Source organism: Lemur catta, chromosome 3 (genome assembly GCF_020740605.2).
Source record: "Lemur catta isolate mLemCat1 chromosome 3, mLemCat1.pri, whole genome shotgun sequence".
In the NCBI taxonomy this organism is placed as follows: Eukaryota; Metazoa; Chordata; class Mammalia; order Primates; family Lemuridae; genus Lemur; species Lemur catta.
The window spans coordinates 75,479,233-75,492,516 of record NC_059130.1 but is presented as its reverse complement, the minus strand read 5'-3'; the positions used below and the strand labels follow the sequence as shown (position 1 = coordinate 75,492,516).

Here is a 13,284-nt window from a genome sequence, read left to right as displayed (position 1 = left end):
CTGATTATCCTTGTTCTTGAGCAAAATCATTTTTTTTTCAAAAACCTATGAGAAAACAAAATGATAATAATCCTTTCCTGTTAACATACTTGAATAATTTTTTATCTGAAAAAGAACTTCGTTCATTAGATACTCTTATTATTGGTAATAGCATCTTCTTTTTAAAGGGTGTAACACACAAACAGCTGATGAAGTTGCAGTGAAGTTTAACCAGCCTTGCAATTAACTTTACAATCTTTAACTACACATTCCTTTCTTGTTCTCTTCCAATCATATCTCCACACTATTGTTTTTCCTCCAAATACCTGCTGACCAAAAGAACCTTTGAACTGGATCTATCTAGTTTCTTGCTGCACATCTAAACCAAACCTGGTGTGTACCCATGCTAAATCTATCTGAGAGGTTTATTGTAACACACTGTAAAACTTACACTGGGAGGGGTGAGGCAGGCAGACCAGGTTTCTCTGGCTCTCCAGCTTCCTTACATCTTTAGCAATGTCCCCTACTCCCTCTTCCCCGTGCTTGATTTTATATGAGGCTTTTTTCTTATTTAGAACTCCCTGTCTTCTTTAGAACTGCCACTCCACGCCCTTTCCAATTTTTTTCTGAACTCTAAAATCTCATCTCTGTAAGAAAACCTTCCCTAATTAACCTCATTTGGTTCTAATCACTCTTCTACTTAGCAGCCTCTCAGAACTCTCCAACATATTACACCTCTGGATGCATCACCTGGTCTCTTGCTATGTTGTTCTCTGTGCATTCAGTACAACTCCCATTTGGCTGCAAACTTCTTTGATGCATCTGCTAGCCCTTTGGTGGTAATAATACTAATGCTAAAAAGCTAACATGGCGGGCTTATTATGCTCCAGACACAATGCTAAGTAATTTACTGGCAGAGTATTTACAACACTGTTTGGCATATAGTAAGCCATTAATACAGGTTTGTTATTCTACTATTTATAGCCCAATTAACTTGGTATTATTATTATCTCCATTTCACAGATAACAAAACTGTGAGACACAGAGAGTTACATAACTTGCCCATGGTCACAGAGCTCATTAAGTGGCAGAGACAAAACTTGATCCCAGTCTGTTTGACACCAATATCCAACCATGGTCTTAATCATTACAAAATACACACACACACATCGATTCTTTTTGCAGTAGTACCCCTGCAGTATTCAGAGCAGTGTAAGTTGTACTCAAGGCAGGTTTTACTTTGGCATTAATTCTCCCTTTTAAAATTTGACTGCCTTAGAGATATGAGGAAAAAGTCACAAATATTTTTTATCTCCCTGGAGATTTTTATTTTGAAATTTAGAGGCCACTGAAATATGTGTCCTTAGGGAAAAACAATGCTTTTTTTTTTTTTTTCAAAATTTCTAAATTGCTAAGGAACTGAGTTTTTGTTTTTAACTATTAATATGCAGCTTCAGTCAGCCTCTTTAGTTATATTTTCTCTAGTACATCTCAGCCACCAATACCTCAGATCTGCTCTGGCAGGAAGAGCTAGACCGTGTCAAAGGCTGAACAATATTGGAAATGCATGGGTATACTGACAATACAAATGATCCATAATGGTATTAGAGACTCAACCCTGATCAAGTACTACATCTTTTTAAAGTTATTTTGAGTACATTTTCATTAGATGCTCACAATGGCTCTGTACCCTGACAGCTTTTCTCCTGGCCATGTTGTGAGGTTATAGAGGGAGAAAGGCCCACTCTGCCGTTTGACTCTCCTGGGTTCTAAAGAGGCCTTTCCCTTCCCTCTCCCTTCCCTTCTTCTCCTCCTTCTCCCTCTCCTAGGCTGCCCGGCCCTTTTCTTCCTTCGCTGTCTGAGCCTGCTTGAAGGGAACGGAGGATCTCTGGACCCTGGGGCCTGGGGCCCTCTGAAAGGCTCCCCGGGTCTGTGCGGAGCAGTCAGGTGACAGACTCTCAACCCAACCGGACCTGGTGCCATAACTCTTCCCACAGCGCCCGGATCCCATCTCTGGAAGTTACGGGACCCGGGGCTCCGCCCACCCCTCCAGCCACAGCCAGACACAATTGCCTCCCTCCTGATTTCCACTGGGCTGAACGAATGGGCTTGAAGGCGACTCCAGATGCAGGAGGCGCATCGCGAAAAACGTGTCATTTAGAAGAAAGTCCGTTTCCTACGGGGACTGCAGTTGGCAGCTGCAGCCACGGTCGGTGGCGAGAAAGGCTCCCCACCTGGGGCAGCGAGGCGGCTCGCGTGTGCGCTCGGCCGGGAGGACGCGGCGGCGGCAGCGGCGGCGGGACTCGAACCCGGTGGTCGAGGGGCGCCCCGCGGGGTCCCGTCTGCGGCCCGGCCGGCTGGCCCGGGTTGGAGCCGGAGGAAGCCGGCGAGCACAGCTGTCTTCGGTTGGACTGAGGCCTCTGCTCCCTGCCGGCTCCCCTCTCTCCCGCCTCCCGCCCCAGAAATGATCTCAAGCGTTGCCCGTTTGATTCCAGAGCCCCACTCGGGTGGGTTCTTTTGTTTCTTTGTTTTAATGACAGTCCCCAGCTCTTCGGCATGTCATGCGCAATTAATTCTCTGGCTCTCCCGAAGGCAGCTGGGGTGAAATTTCTTCTGCATCATCCTTTTGGGGATAATTGTTTGTGATGTGACGTCAGCTAGATGGATTTTTCTCTCTTGAATGGGGGAGAGGAGAGAGTCGCCCAGATGTGCACGGAGGCCACAGGCACTGACGTTTGGAATTCCTTCAGGGCAAAAGGAGATCGGAATTGCAAGGCGAGCTTAAAGTGTGCTGCTAAAATTTCAGGCTGCACAGAATTATTAAGAAGTTTTTCTTAAAAAAAAAAAAATCCTCTCCGCAGCGTGCTACTTACGTGCCCCTTTCATGCCAGAGCCCCCGGTTGAGGTGGCAGCGCCTGATAATTAATCTCGGGCACCCGGCCGCTGCCGCAGGCTTAAGACGGCGACACGGAGGGGCGGGGGATGTGCGTTACCAGGTGGGGAAGGGGCTGCGTGTTTGGTGACAAGCGGGTGGCGTTGGGGGCGGCCGGGAATGGGGACGGGAAATAGGTCCTGTGTGCTCTCCGGGGGTATTGTGTCAGGAGATGCAGGCTGGCTACCATGTGACGCGGTCCAGAGCTGAAGGGATTGGCCGAGGCAGCGCAGGCGGTGCAGCTCGGCCGGCTTGCTTTTCCTCTCCCTTTCTCTCTCAGCATCTTCCTGGTAGCCTGTAGGTGAAGCAGCACCAGCAGCATCCATGGCCTGTCTTTCGGGTTAACACTCGTCTCCTTTGGCTCCGGCAGCGCACAGAGCAGACCTCAGCAGCGGCGTTGTGAGGACTTAGCTGGGACCTGGAATCGTATCCTCCTGTGTTTTTTCAGACTCCTTGGAAATTAAGGAATGCAATTCTGCCACCATGATGGAAGGTAAGGATGCTTTCTGCTGTGGTTGACTGGTTTCGGGCAAGGTTTCGGCAGAGCAGCATTAAAGAATGTGTGCAGCCGCTGTCTGTGGAGGTCCTGGAACCTGGTTGCCAAGGTTTTGCAAGCTGAAATGCTGCAGTTTGCTTGCAGCGGACCACAGGGCTCAGACTAATGGAATCAAACCACAGGGCTTCTGCCTGGCTCGGAACCTACAGAGCTCCCAGCTCCTTTGAGAGAGAAAAGCCCAAAGTGTTCGCAGAGAGCTGAGATAGAGCTAGGAAAGAGCTTGCAGAGCAAATAAGTTGGGTGAGAAGATAAGGTTTTCTGTCCTGCGTTCCTGGGACTACACTGATTAAACATTTACAATGGAAACTTGTTTTCTGAAATTGACATTAGACAGGAGAGGTCATTGACAGTTATCCACACTGTCATTTTCAGGGAACTGTTTAAAAAAATTTTTAATTCTCATAAGATATTTTTATCTCTGCAATTTACATCATATCGCTGGGATGAGGGGTACAGCAAATTTGGTCTATAAACCATAGTTTTATGGGGATGTCATTGCAACAGAATGAGTAATATAAGGAAAATATCCGGGCCTCTTGTTTCCTGATTCAGGGTCTTATCAGGTTAAAAAAAAAAAATTGTGCTTCCAAATGCTTTCCTGTGCAATGGTTCTTAGCCAAGCATCAAATGATTACTTACTGATTATCTTTTGCATTTAATATTAAGTGTAAAGAGGAAGTTTCCCTGGGGAGACGCTATTTAAACTATATTTTATTCTGCTAAATTACCCTTCCCAGCTTGAAATAGTGACAGCAAGGATTGCCTCAAAAAAGCAGCAAGCCGATCAGGAAAGAAGCAAGCAGCTCTATGCTGGCTTTGATTTTCTGTTTTCACACTACAGGATGGTGCAAAACTCCTGGCCTTTCCTAAGATGACAGGCAGAAATTTGTCCCCAGCCTGGATTTCACAATGCAGAATTGAGTGCATAATGGGTCTCAAATCAGCCATGAAAATGGCAGAGAGGCCACCTCTTAAGCCAAGGTCTGTCCTACAGATTTTAACCGTTCCTGAGAAATTTACCAAAATGGAATAAGAGGAGGATGGTTTCACAAAAACAGCAGTGTAGCCCATACTTATTTGGCAGAAATGAATTCTTTTTGCTTTCTCTGTCATCATGTCAAACATTGCTAATGTGATTTGAAGGAGTGAAGAATTCTAGAGTCAAAACCCACAGATTTTAGAAAATAGCTTTAAAAAAGAGATTGAGTATCATTTTGTTATGGAGCCTGGTCTTGTTTGCAAAGGGCTCTCAAGCTAGTTCTTCAAATACAGGCCTAAATAAATTGAGATTGCTAATGCTTTCAGATTAAATCATTTTTGTTAATTCAAAATGGACTTAATCTTTGAATAATAAGACAAGACAAACAGAAAGTATAATTTATGTACTTTTAAATTAAAAGCTCATGTGGATTAGCCTCTTCAGAAAAAAAAATCTTGAATCTTGTGTATAGAAGTACTGTATTTCTCCAGATAAATTTCATATAGCACTTTTAAAAAAATGCATCTGCACACATTCTGATTTCAGTCTTACATAGGGAATTGGAAAAATCTTTCCTTTTACTTCTTGCCTTGCAAACTAAGGAGCTAAAGTAGCTTCTTTTTGAAGGTAGTAACATTTTTTTCATGCTCATTAATAATTCTCCTGGTAATATGGTCTATTGTGCCATCCCAGAATGTCAGTTCAAAGCCCTGTGATAAGCTTATCTGAGCTGCCTAAACTGAAATGAGAATGGTAACAAAGACTTGTGTTAGAGCTGAATTAGCACTATTGCTCTGGGTTTGCCAAATTTATCTAATGAAGGATGTTATCTTAGGACTGGTATGAATTAGAGGTGACATTATGGATACAATTGCCTTCCATCAGATCCTTGCAAGAGAAATTGGACAGATGTTCCCACTGGCTTAAAAATTTAAATGCAACTATGGTTTTTCTACCCATAGTTCCTATTTAAATGCTTCTTGAGCCTTATTATCTTAATGGTTCTGTGACCTTAGAAAGCCGGTAGGAACCTTAACCAAAAATCAATTTGCCCATCAATGGCCTTCCAACTTAGTTGTCAGTCTTTTTAGCAACGTATATACTTGTTTCTGATATTGCATCCCAGAATTTCACCTTTGAAATGCTCTTACTCTGAAGGTGTGGTATGTCATTGTTTCTACTTCACTCCTCCCTAGAGAAAGCCATACTGTTACATCTATTGCAATAACCTTGGAAAGATAAGGAACCCCCTAAAAGGCACCCTAAAATGCTGTCATGGTAGCCCTCTGCTGAAACATCCGTGAACTCTGAGAATGTGCCACCAAACATCTAGATAGTTAAAAGGATGTTTCTTCTCAACTTGATGTGTCACATGTACACACACACACACACACACACACACACACACAGTCATCCACACAAACTTACTTCTAGAGAGGGAGAGAACATACATGTGCCCTGGTGTGTGCATCTCTATATTGTAGTGTTTTAGTGTGCTGCTCAGAAAAAGCAAGGCCATGGCAACTTTTAAAAGCCACTTCTCTACTTTGTGTAAAGCAGGAGTAAACAAATACTCAGCAGAAGAGCTCACAGTAAACTGTTTTGTTTGTGTGGAACAGGATATAGGCTCCATTCATTCGATGCCTATTGGAAGTCCTGGTCGTAGATGAGGAATGTCACTACCTCCCTGGTGATTCCAATGTTGTGCAGAGCAGCAAAATAATTCTGCAGGGACCTTAAGCAGGTTATCAGTAGTTTGTGGCTCCATGGTTCATTTCACACATTTTTCATTTAAAAAAAAAAATATATATATATATATATATATTAAGGGACTTGATCCGTTGCTTCCTGTGTACTGTATTTTTGGGCAGTGGTTGGTAATGAGTCGTTTCTTTCCTGAAGAAAGCCACATGATGTGGAGCCTTAGGTAGTGTGAATGTGAAGAGAAAGAGGGTGAGCAAAGGGAATTATTTACTAAGGAATATGCGCATTGGCTAAGCTTACAATGCAGTCTATGTGTCAGGGCAACTATTCAAGGACTATTTTATTTATACATCATTATTAAAGTTTGAAAAATGGCATTTTTTCAGCTGGGCTTCCTAAGATAAGTGGAACTAAGTCAGGGTTTCTGAGGATATCTGTTTATTTGTGAGGCTGTCTGGAAAGTACTTTCCTGTCCTTGCAGACCTGTCTTAAGGTGATTTGTGTTGTTAGTTCCATATTCAGGCTCTTAGGTGCCGTTATATATAGAAAGATATGTTTCTGAGTGCAATGGTTTCATTCCATATAGCAATTTTACAAATTAACAAGCCTATTTTTAAGGGCTTAATGGGTTTAACTGCAATGTTCAGGGGAACTTAATAAATTGTATTTATTTACTACTTACAATAACCTTCAAATAATTAGTCTGTATACAGTGCCTTTTGCAGAACTTTTTCTAAATTCCAAAAATAAAAAATAATACATTGAGGCAAAAAAAAAAAAATGGTGGAATGGAATTTGAACCCAAGTCCGTTTCACAACAAAGCTCGTATTTTTGAGCTTCTAAGAACCTTTTCTTTTTACTTTGTATCATAGTGGGCATGTTAACCTAATTAAAAAATAGGCCTTAGTTTCTGTGGTTGCATATTCTGTCTCTCTCTGTCTTAAATATGAGTACTCACAAACCCATACCCTATAATTCCTTGTTAATACATTTTATGTCCAAAATTATTATTTAGAAAATTTTTCATAATTCAAGATTATTGAACTTCTGTTGTTTCAATAAACCTTATAAACAGTAAAGGATTTTTTTCCATCTAGAAATAGATTCTTAAAATATTTGGTAAATTATTTGACATGATCAAAAAGGAACAAAGTGTCTTGAAACTGGAGCTGTTCACTTTATAGTTAGCTAAGAAGTTTTAAAGGGAATGTTTCTAACTTTCTTACTGATTTCCTTCCCTTAAATGGTGAAATTACTTTAGAAAACCTAAGCGTGCATATGAGATGCTAATATATGTTCTATCACTTACGTAATTTCTCTCCTTCCCCAGGGCTTTGTGTCAGAAAGAGCCTCTTTGGATGTATATGTTCCCAGCCAAATTCCAGGGGTCAACTTTAAATCTCTAAAAATAATATGTAGTTTTAAAAAAAATTAACTTAGATAACCATGCCAGAAGATTCTGGCTAATTCTTTCTGTTACATTTCACACATATGCTATCCGTGTTTCAAATAAACACATTGCAAGAAGTCACCAACTCACAATTTTTATGTTCCTGAAAGCTTGTTTGTGAGTTGGTTAGTTGGACTTATTTTCTTATAGAAATAATGATGTAAATGATGGTGACAGTCTCACACTAGTCCACCAAAGGCTATTAACCCAATATCTAGCTAAAATACTAAATATTTTCCATAAAATGTGTAAAGAATAGTGTAGTTACCATAGTAATAAGCCAGAAGAGAATGATGGCATTAAATGTGTTTTTAATTTTGAATGTTGCTACTTGAGGGAAAGAAGCTTAAATTAGAAGACAATGAGGATCTGGAGAGAAAATTTGTAGATATTTCCAGAACATGTTTAGGTATTTTCAGAAGTTTTAGAGACTCATAACACTGGATTTTTCAATTATGTTCAATTTTACTTCCATACTTGTAGTTACCTTTTCTCGATTCAATTTTATCCTATGAACCTGTTAAATTGTGAGTGAAGTCATTACATAAACTCATAAATGGAATTAAGAGTGGGAAAGAGAATTTACTGAGATGACTGTAAAGGGATTGGGAGAAAAGGGATCAGGGTTTATGATGGATCTGGGCTCATGTGTCTGAAAAAGTCCCGGAGGAGAAATTAACTGAATATGGAAGAGGTCATGCATAGAAGAGAACTGGGGAGCATGGTAAGACCAGGATCCCCCTGAGGAAAGAGTAGAGGGTGAGGCAGAGATATTGACCTAACTGGTTTGTGTGCTGACCACCAGATCTATCTATGGGCAAGCTTACCAGTGGGAGAGATATTGGGGAAGGACCTTTAGACTTGAGAGGGGATTGGTCTCCATTCTTGGAACTGCATCAGCAGGATATTAGAAAGACATTTGGCATCTAGAATTAAACACTTTACATCATATGACTTCTTTGTTTAAAAAACTTTTGTATCTTCCCATTTCTCTTAAAATCTGTAACCTTCAAGAGTCTGCATGCTCTGGTCCGCTGGGCCTCTTCAAGCACATCAAAGTCTTCACTCATGCTGCCTGCCCCTCAGTGTTTACAATGAATACTTTTCTGCCTCAGGGCTTTTGCTTTGCCTAAAACACTCTTTCCCCAGCTCATGGAGTCACCAATTCTCTTGTGGTCCAAGCAAAACTGCCACTTCCTCAGGAGGCCGTGCCTATCATCCTTGTCATCCCAAGCTCCCAAACGCACACCTTAGGCCACTGAGTCCCTCTCAGGCCCCTCTCTCCTCAGAGCTGCATTTATGACTTGTGGTTGTTCAGCAATATATGGGCCGGATCTCTCACTTAAAGGTAAGCTCCATGAGGGCAGTAATGTTGTCTACCGTATTCACCTGTCTCTTTAGCTCTTGGCACACTGTAAGTGCTTAACGTGTTTATTTATTGAATAAGTGAACAAAACTAGACATAAATGACACTGATGACTACATGTTGTACATTATTAGGTTTTAGTTTTGGTATTATGGTGGCTATAAGAAAAAGAAATGCTCAAATATATATTCTTGCTGGAGGAAAAAAATCTATAAACACGGAACAATTAGGAAAAAGACAATATATTATGATGTGCTAAATTGTGGGATATAGATATCGCATTTGGAGAAGCAAAAGTAGAGTTCATTTGAAAATATGTATATATTAGACTATTTGAATTATTTTGGCGATTAGGTCCAAGGAAATGATTTCATAATGAAAAGAGACAAGTTATATAGCACAGCTATTCAAAGAAATCCCCAGAGTCAATTTTGTCAATATCCTGTACACTTTTCTTTCTCCATTTTGTCTTCCTTGTATTTCTGCCTTTCCATTCTCCACTTTTCCCATTCTTCCACCCATCTTTCCTTTCTTGAGTTCTCTTTCCTTTTTTCTGATTTATGACCAAGCCTGAAAATGGTATCTTCTGGAGCTATAGAGTTTGACTTGGAATCTTGTAAAGTATTTTTAAATAAATGAATGAATGTAGATGAGTGTAATGTTGTATGATGTATTTGTGTGTTCAGTGGTAAGGTCATGGTATGTGAGGTTTTCCAGATGCTAAATTACTCCTGATTGGAGAATTTGTTAATCTTAGGAACTCAATGTATTCACTCATTTTGTGCAGTTGGGTTTTTTGGTAGAAAGAACACGGACCCGGGAGTCAGACTTGGGTTTGTGTCTAAGTGTTGTGACTGCTTGGCTGTATGCCTTGAGAAAGTTATTTTACATTCCTGGGCTCTGTTTCCTTGCAAACAAAATGAGATAATTGATCTGCCATGCCTCTAGAACTTCCAGCTCTAAGAGTCTCTGGCGTTCACTGAATGATTGGGATTCCCCACATCTACTCACTCTAAAGTTTGAATTCTAATGATTCACTCCTTTTCCTCCTGCCTCAAAATATACTTGTCCCTGACACACAGATAATTCAAATGCATTACCATCTGCCTTTTACTGGTTTGATTTTCTTCTATTGTTATTTTGCATGTATGCCGTAAGTTAGTGTTGCATCTTTGCTCTACTGGAAGACAAAATAAATGCATTTATGCAACCCTTCTGTATAGCTCCTAGTCTAGAACTTTTATTTATCCATCAAAAATTGTATATTGAATGCATGCTAGGTGTCAGGCACTGTTCTAGGTGCCGTAAGTTCAGTAATGAACAAAACAGATAAAAATTTCTGCCTATGTGGAGCTTCATGTCTGGTGCAAGAGAGAGATGATAACAAAAATAAAATATACAGTATATTACATGGGGATAAGTACTTGGGGAAGAACAGAGTGGGGTGGATGGGGTTGCAGTTGTAAGGAGAGCAGTGATAGAAAGCCTCAATCAGGAAACATTCAGGCTTAGGGGGAGGGCAGGGAGTGAGCAGCTGCATAATTATCTGCAGGAAGAGTCCAAGAGGCAGGGGAAAGCGCAGGTGCACAGGCTCAGCATGGGAGTGCGCTGGGCATGTGGGCAAGGGGGCCAGTGTGTCTGGATCAGAGAATGGGGCAGTGACCAAGAGTGGAAATCAGAGAGGTAATATACAAATACGCACTTATGAGTTCCTTTCAATGGTAGGGAAGTCAGTTTCGTTTTGCAGAAATCACTCAGCATGAGCCTATGTGAGCCATGAGTCAAATGACAAGTGGGTATTCAGAATCCTGGGATTCTGATGCTGGTTCCATGAATGTCTAATATGGTGCCTCTTGGCCTTATTCTTGCTACATATTTAGGTAAATGGATGAATGTCATACCCTTGCCTTAGCTCATGGTCCCAAGCCCAGAGTTGTTTTTTCCCATTTATTTTTTATCCATATGTATTTATGAGGTACAAGTACAATTTTGTTACACTGATATATTGCATTGTGGTGAAGTCAGGGCCTTCTATGCATCCATCACTGAAGCAATGCACGTTGTACGCACCAACCAACCTCCCCTCATCCACCTCCCACTCTGCCACCCTCCGAGTCTCTATTGTCTATTGTTCCACACTCTGCTCCCATGTGTACACAGTATTTAGCTCCCACTTATAAGTGAGAACATGCAGTATTTGTCTTTCTGTGTCTGGGTTGTTTCACTGAAGGTAATGGCCTCCAGTTCCATCCATGCTGCTGTAAAATGCAAGATTTCATTCTTTTTTACAACTGAATAGTATTTGATTCTGTGTGTGTGTGTGTGTGTGTGTGCGTATCACATTTTCTTTATATAATCCTCCATCAGTGGACACTTAGGTTGATCCCATATCTTTGCTATGTGAATAATGCTGCAATAAACATATAAGTGCAGGTAACTTTTTTATAAATTGATTTCTTTTGCTTTGGGTAGACACCCAGAAGTGCCGAACCCAAGTTAGAGCTGAGAGTTCAGTGACAATTCTGGGCTTGACCATTTCCACAGAAGTGACGTAAACCCCGTGATAAGGATCACTTCAGGATCAGAATCACACAACTACTCACAATGTTTTTGGTCATATACCAAAAACCTTCATTTTTCTTTTTGGTCCAGATCCACTTTATCTGTCAGGTCTAGTACTTTAAGATTTTTAAAAGGGCCATGCAGTTACCAATGTTATACATCTTTAACAAAAAGTATAAGAAGGAAATTATTACAGTCACTTAGGACATTGTGATAAGATTATATGACATTTGCACATGCTTAAAAGTTTAAAAAATGCTTTATTCATCCAGCATGTACATCTGGATCTTTTGCCTTAGTCTCAGGCGCAGTGCTAGGCACTGTGAAAATGACAGCAAAAGAAAGGCAGCTAAGATCCCCCTCTTCAGGAGCATAGAGTCTAGTACATGATGTCACATACTCATGTATGTATTTTAGTCTCACAAGGTCTCTGTGTGGTAGAAAGAATAAGTACAGTAGTCTTCCTTATGCACAGGGGATAAGTTCCAAGACCTCCAGTGGATGCCTGAAACTGCAGATAGTACTGAACCCTACATACAGTATGTTTTTTCACATATATAAACGCTTATGATAAAGTTTAATTTATAAATTGGGCATAGTAAGAAATTAACAGCAATAACTAGCAATAAAATAGAATGAGAATACAATATACAATAACAGTACTATATATTCTTTTTATTTATTTATTTATTTTTAATATCAGAATATCATGGAGGTACAAACATTTTGGTTACATATAATGCCTTATATGTTCTAATACACAATATAATATAATAAAAGTTATGTGAATGTGGTATCTCTCTGTGTCTCAAAAAATCTTATTATGCAGTACTCACCTTTCTTCCTGTGGTGATGGGAGATGATAAAATGCCTACGTGATGAGATGAGGTGGGGTGAATGATGAATGCATTGTGATGCAGCGTTAGGCTATTACAGACCTTGAACACAAGCACTGCCATAGCGACAGTCAATCTGATAACCAAGAGGACCATTAAGTGCCTAAGGGCAGGTGGTGTATACAGTGAGGATATACAGGAGACTGGACAAAGGGATGATTCATGTCCTGGATGGGACAAAGTGAGAAGGCGCAAGATTTCATCACACAGTTCAGAATGGCATGCAATTTAAAACTTATGAATTGTTTGTTTCTGGAATTTTCCATTTAATATTTTCAGACCATAGTTGACTTCCAGTAGCTGAAACCACAGAAAGCAAAACCGTGGATAAGGGGGCACTACTATATTACTCTCCTTATTTTAAACAGAAGGAGACTAGGGTCCAAGGAGGTTAAGTGACTTCCTCAAGATGACCCCCTTACTAAGGAGCAGAACCAGCATTTAGTAGCCAGACTTGACTCCTAATCAAGTGCTCTTTATTTGTAAAGTGGTACAACTGGAAAGTACTGCTCAGATCTAAAATTGTTTGGCCTGTGTCTCTGCTAACAGGCAAACAGCAGATCGTCTAAATTTGATACAGTGTTTCAAAAGCCTCCTTCAGAACTAAGCAAGTTAATTTTATTATCAGGTCATGATCCTTCAGATAAGTCATCAGCTTGAAGAAGGCCACCTAACACAGAAGTGTTTTATCCCAATGGGCTCCTTTCAGTGGCACTCATTGTTTTCCTAGGATTTTATGAGGAAAAGGGTCATGATGTGATGTCACTAGCCAGTGGACTCTAAACTTTCACAGCTTACATTCTACAAAACATTTTATCGAAAAGCCTGGCTCCCACCAGGAACAAAAGCCCTTTTTTCC

At 40.6% G+C, this 13,284-nt stretch overlaps 1 protein-coding gene across 1 annotated transcript in view; it reads left to right on the top strand.

The window, feature by feature from the left end:
* Positions 1–3,159: 3,159 nt before the first annotated feature.
* The window catches only part of SGIP1 (SH3GL interacting endocytic adaptor 1), a 189,455-nt gene continuing 179,330 nt past the window's right edge, over positions 3,160–13,284 (top strand). The window contains exon 1 of the mRNA XM_045547815.1: positions 3,160–3,404. Coding sequence (XP_045403771.1) covers positions 3,395–3,404 — 10 coding nt within the window. The 5' untranslated portion in view covers positions 3,160–3,394. The remainder of the gene's footprint in view (positions 3,405–13,284) is intronic.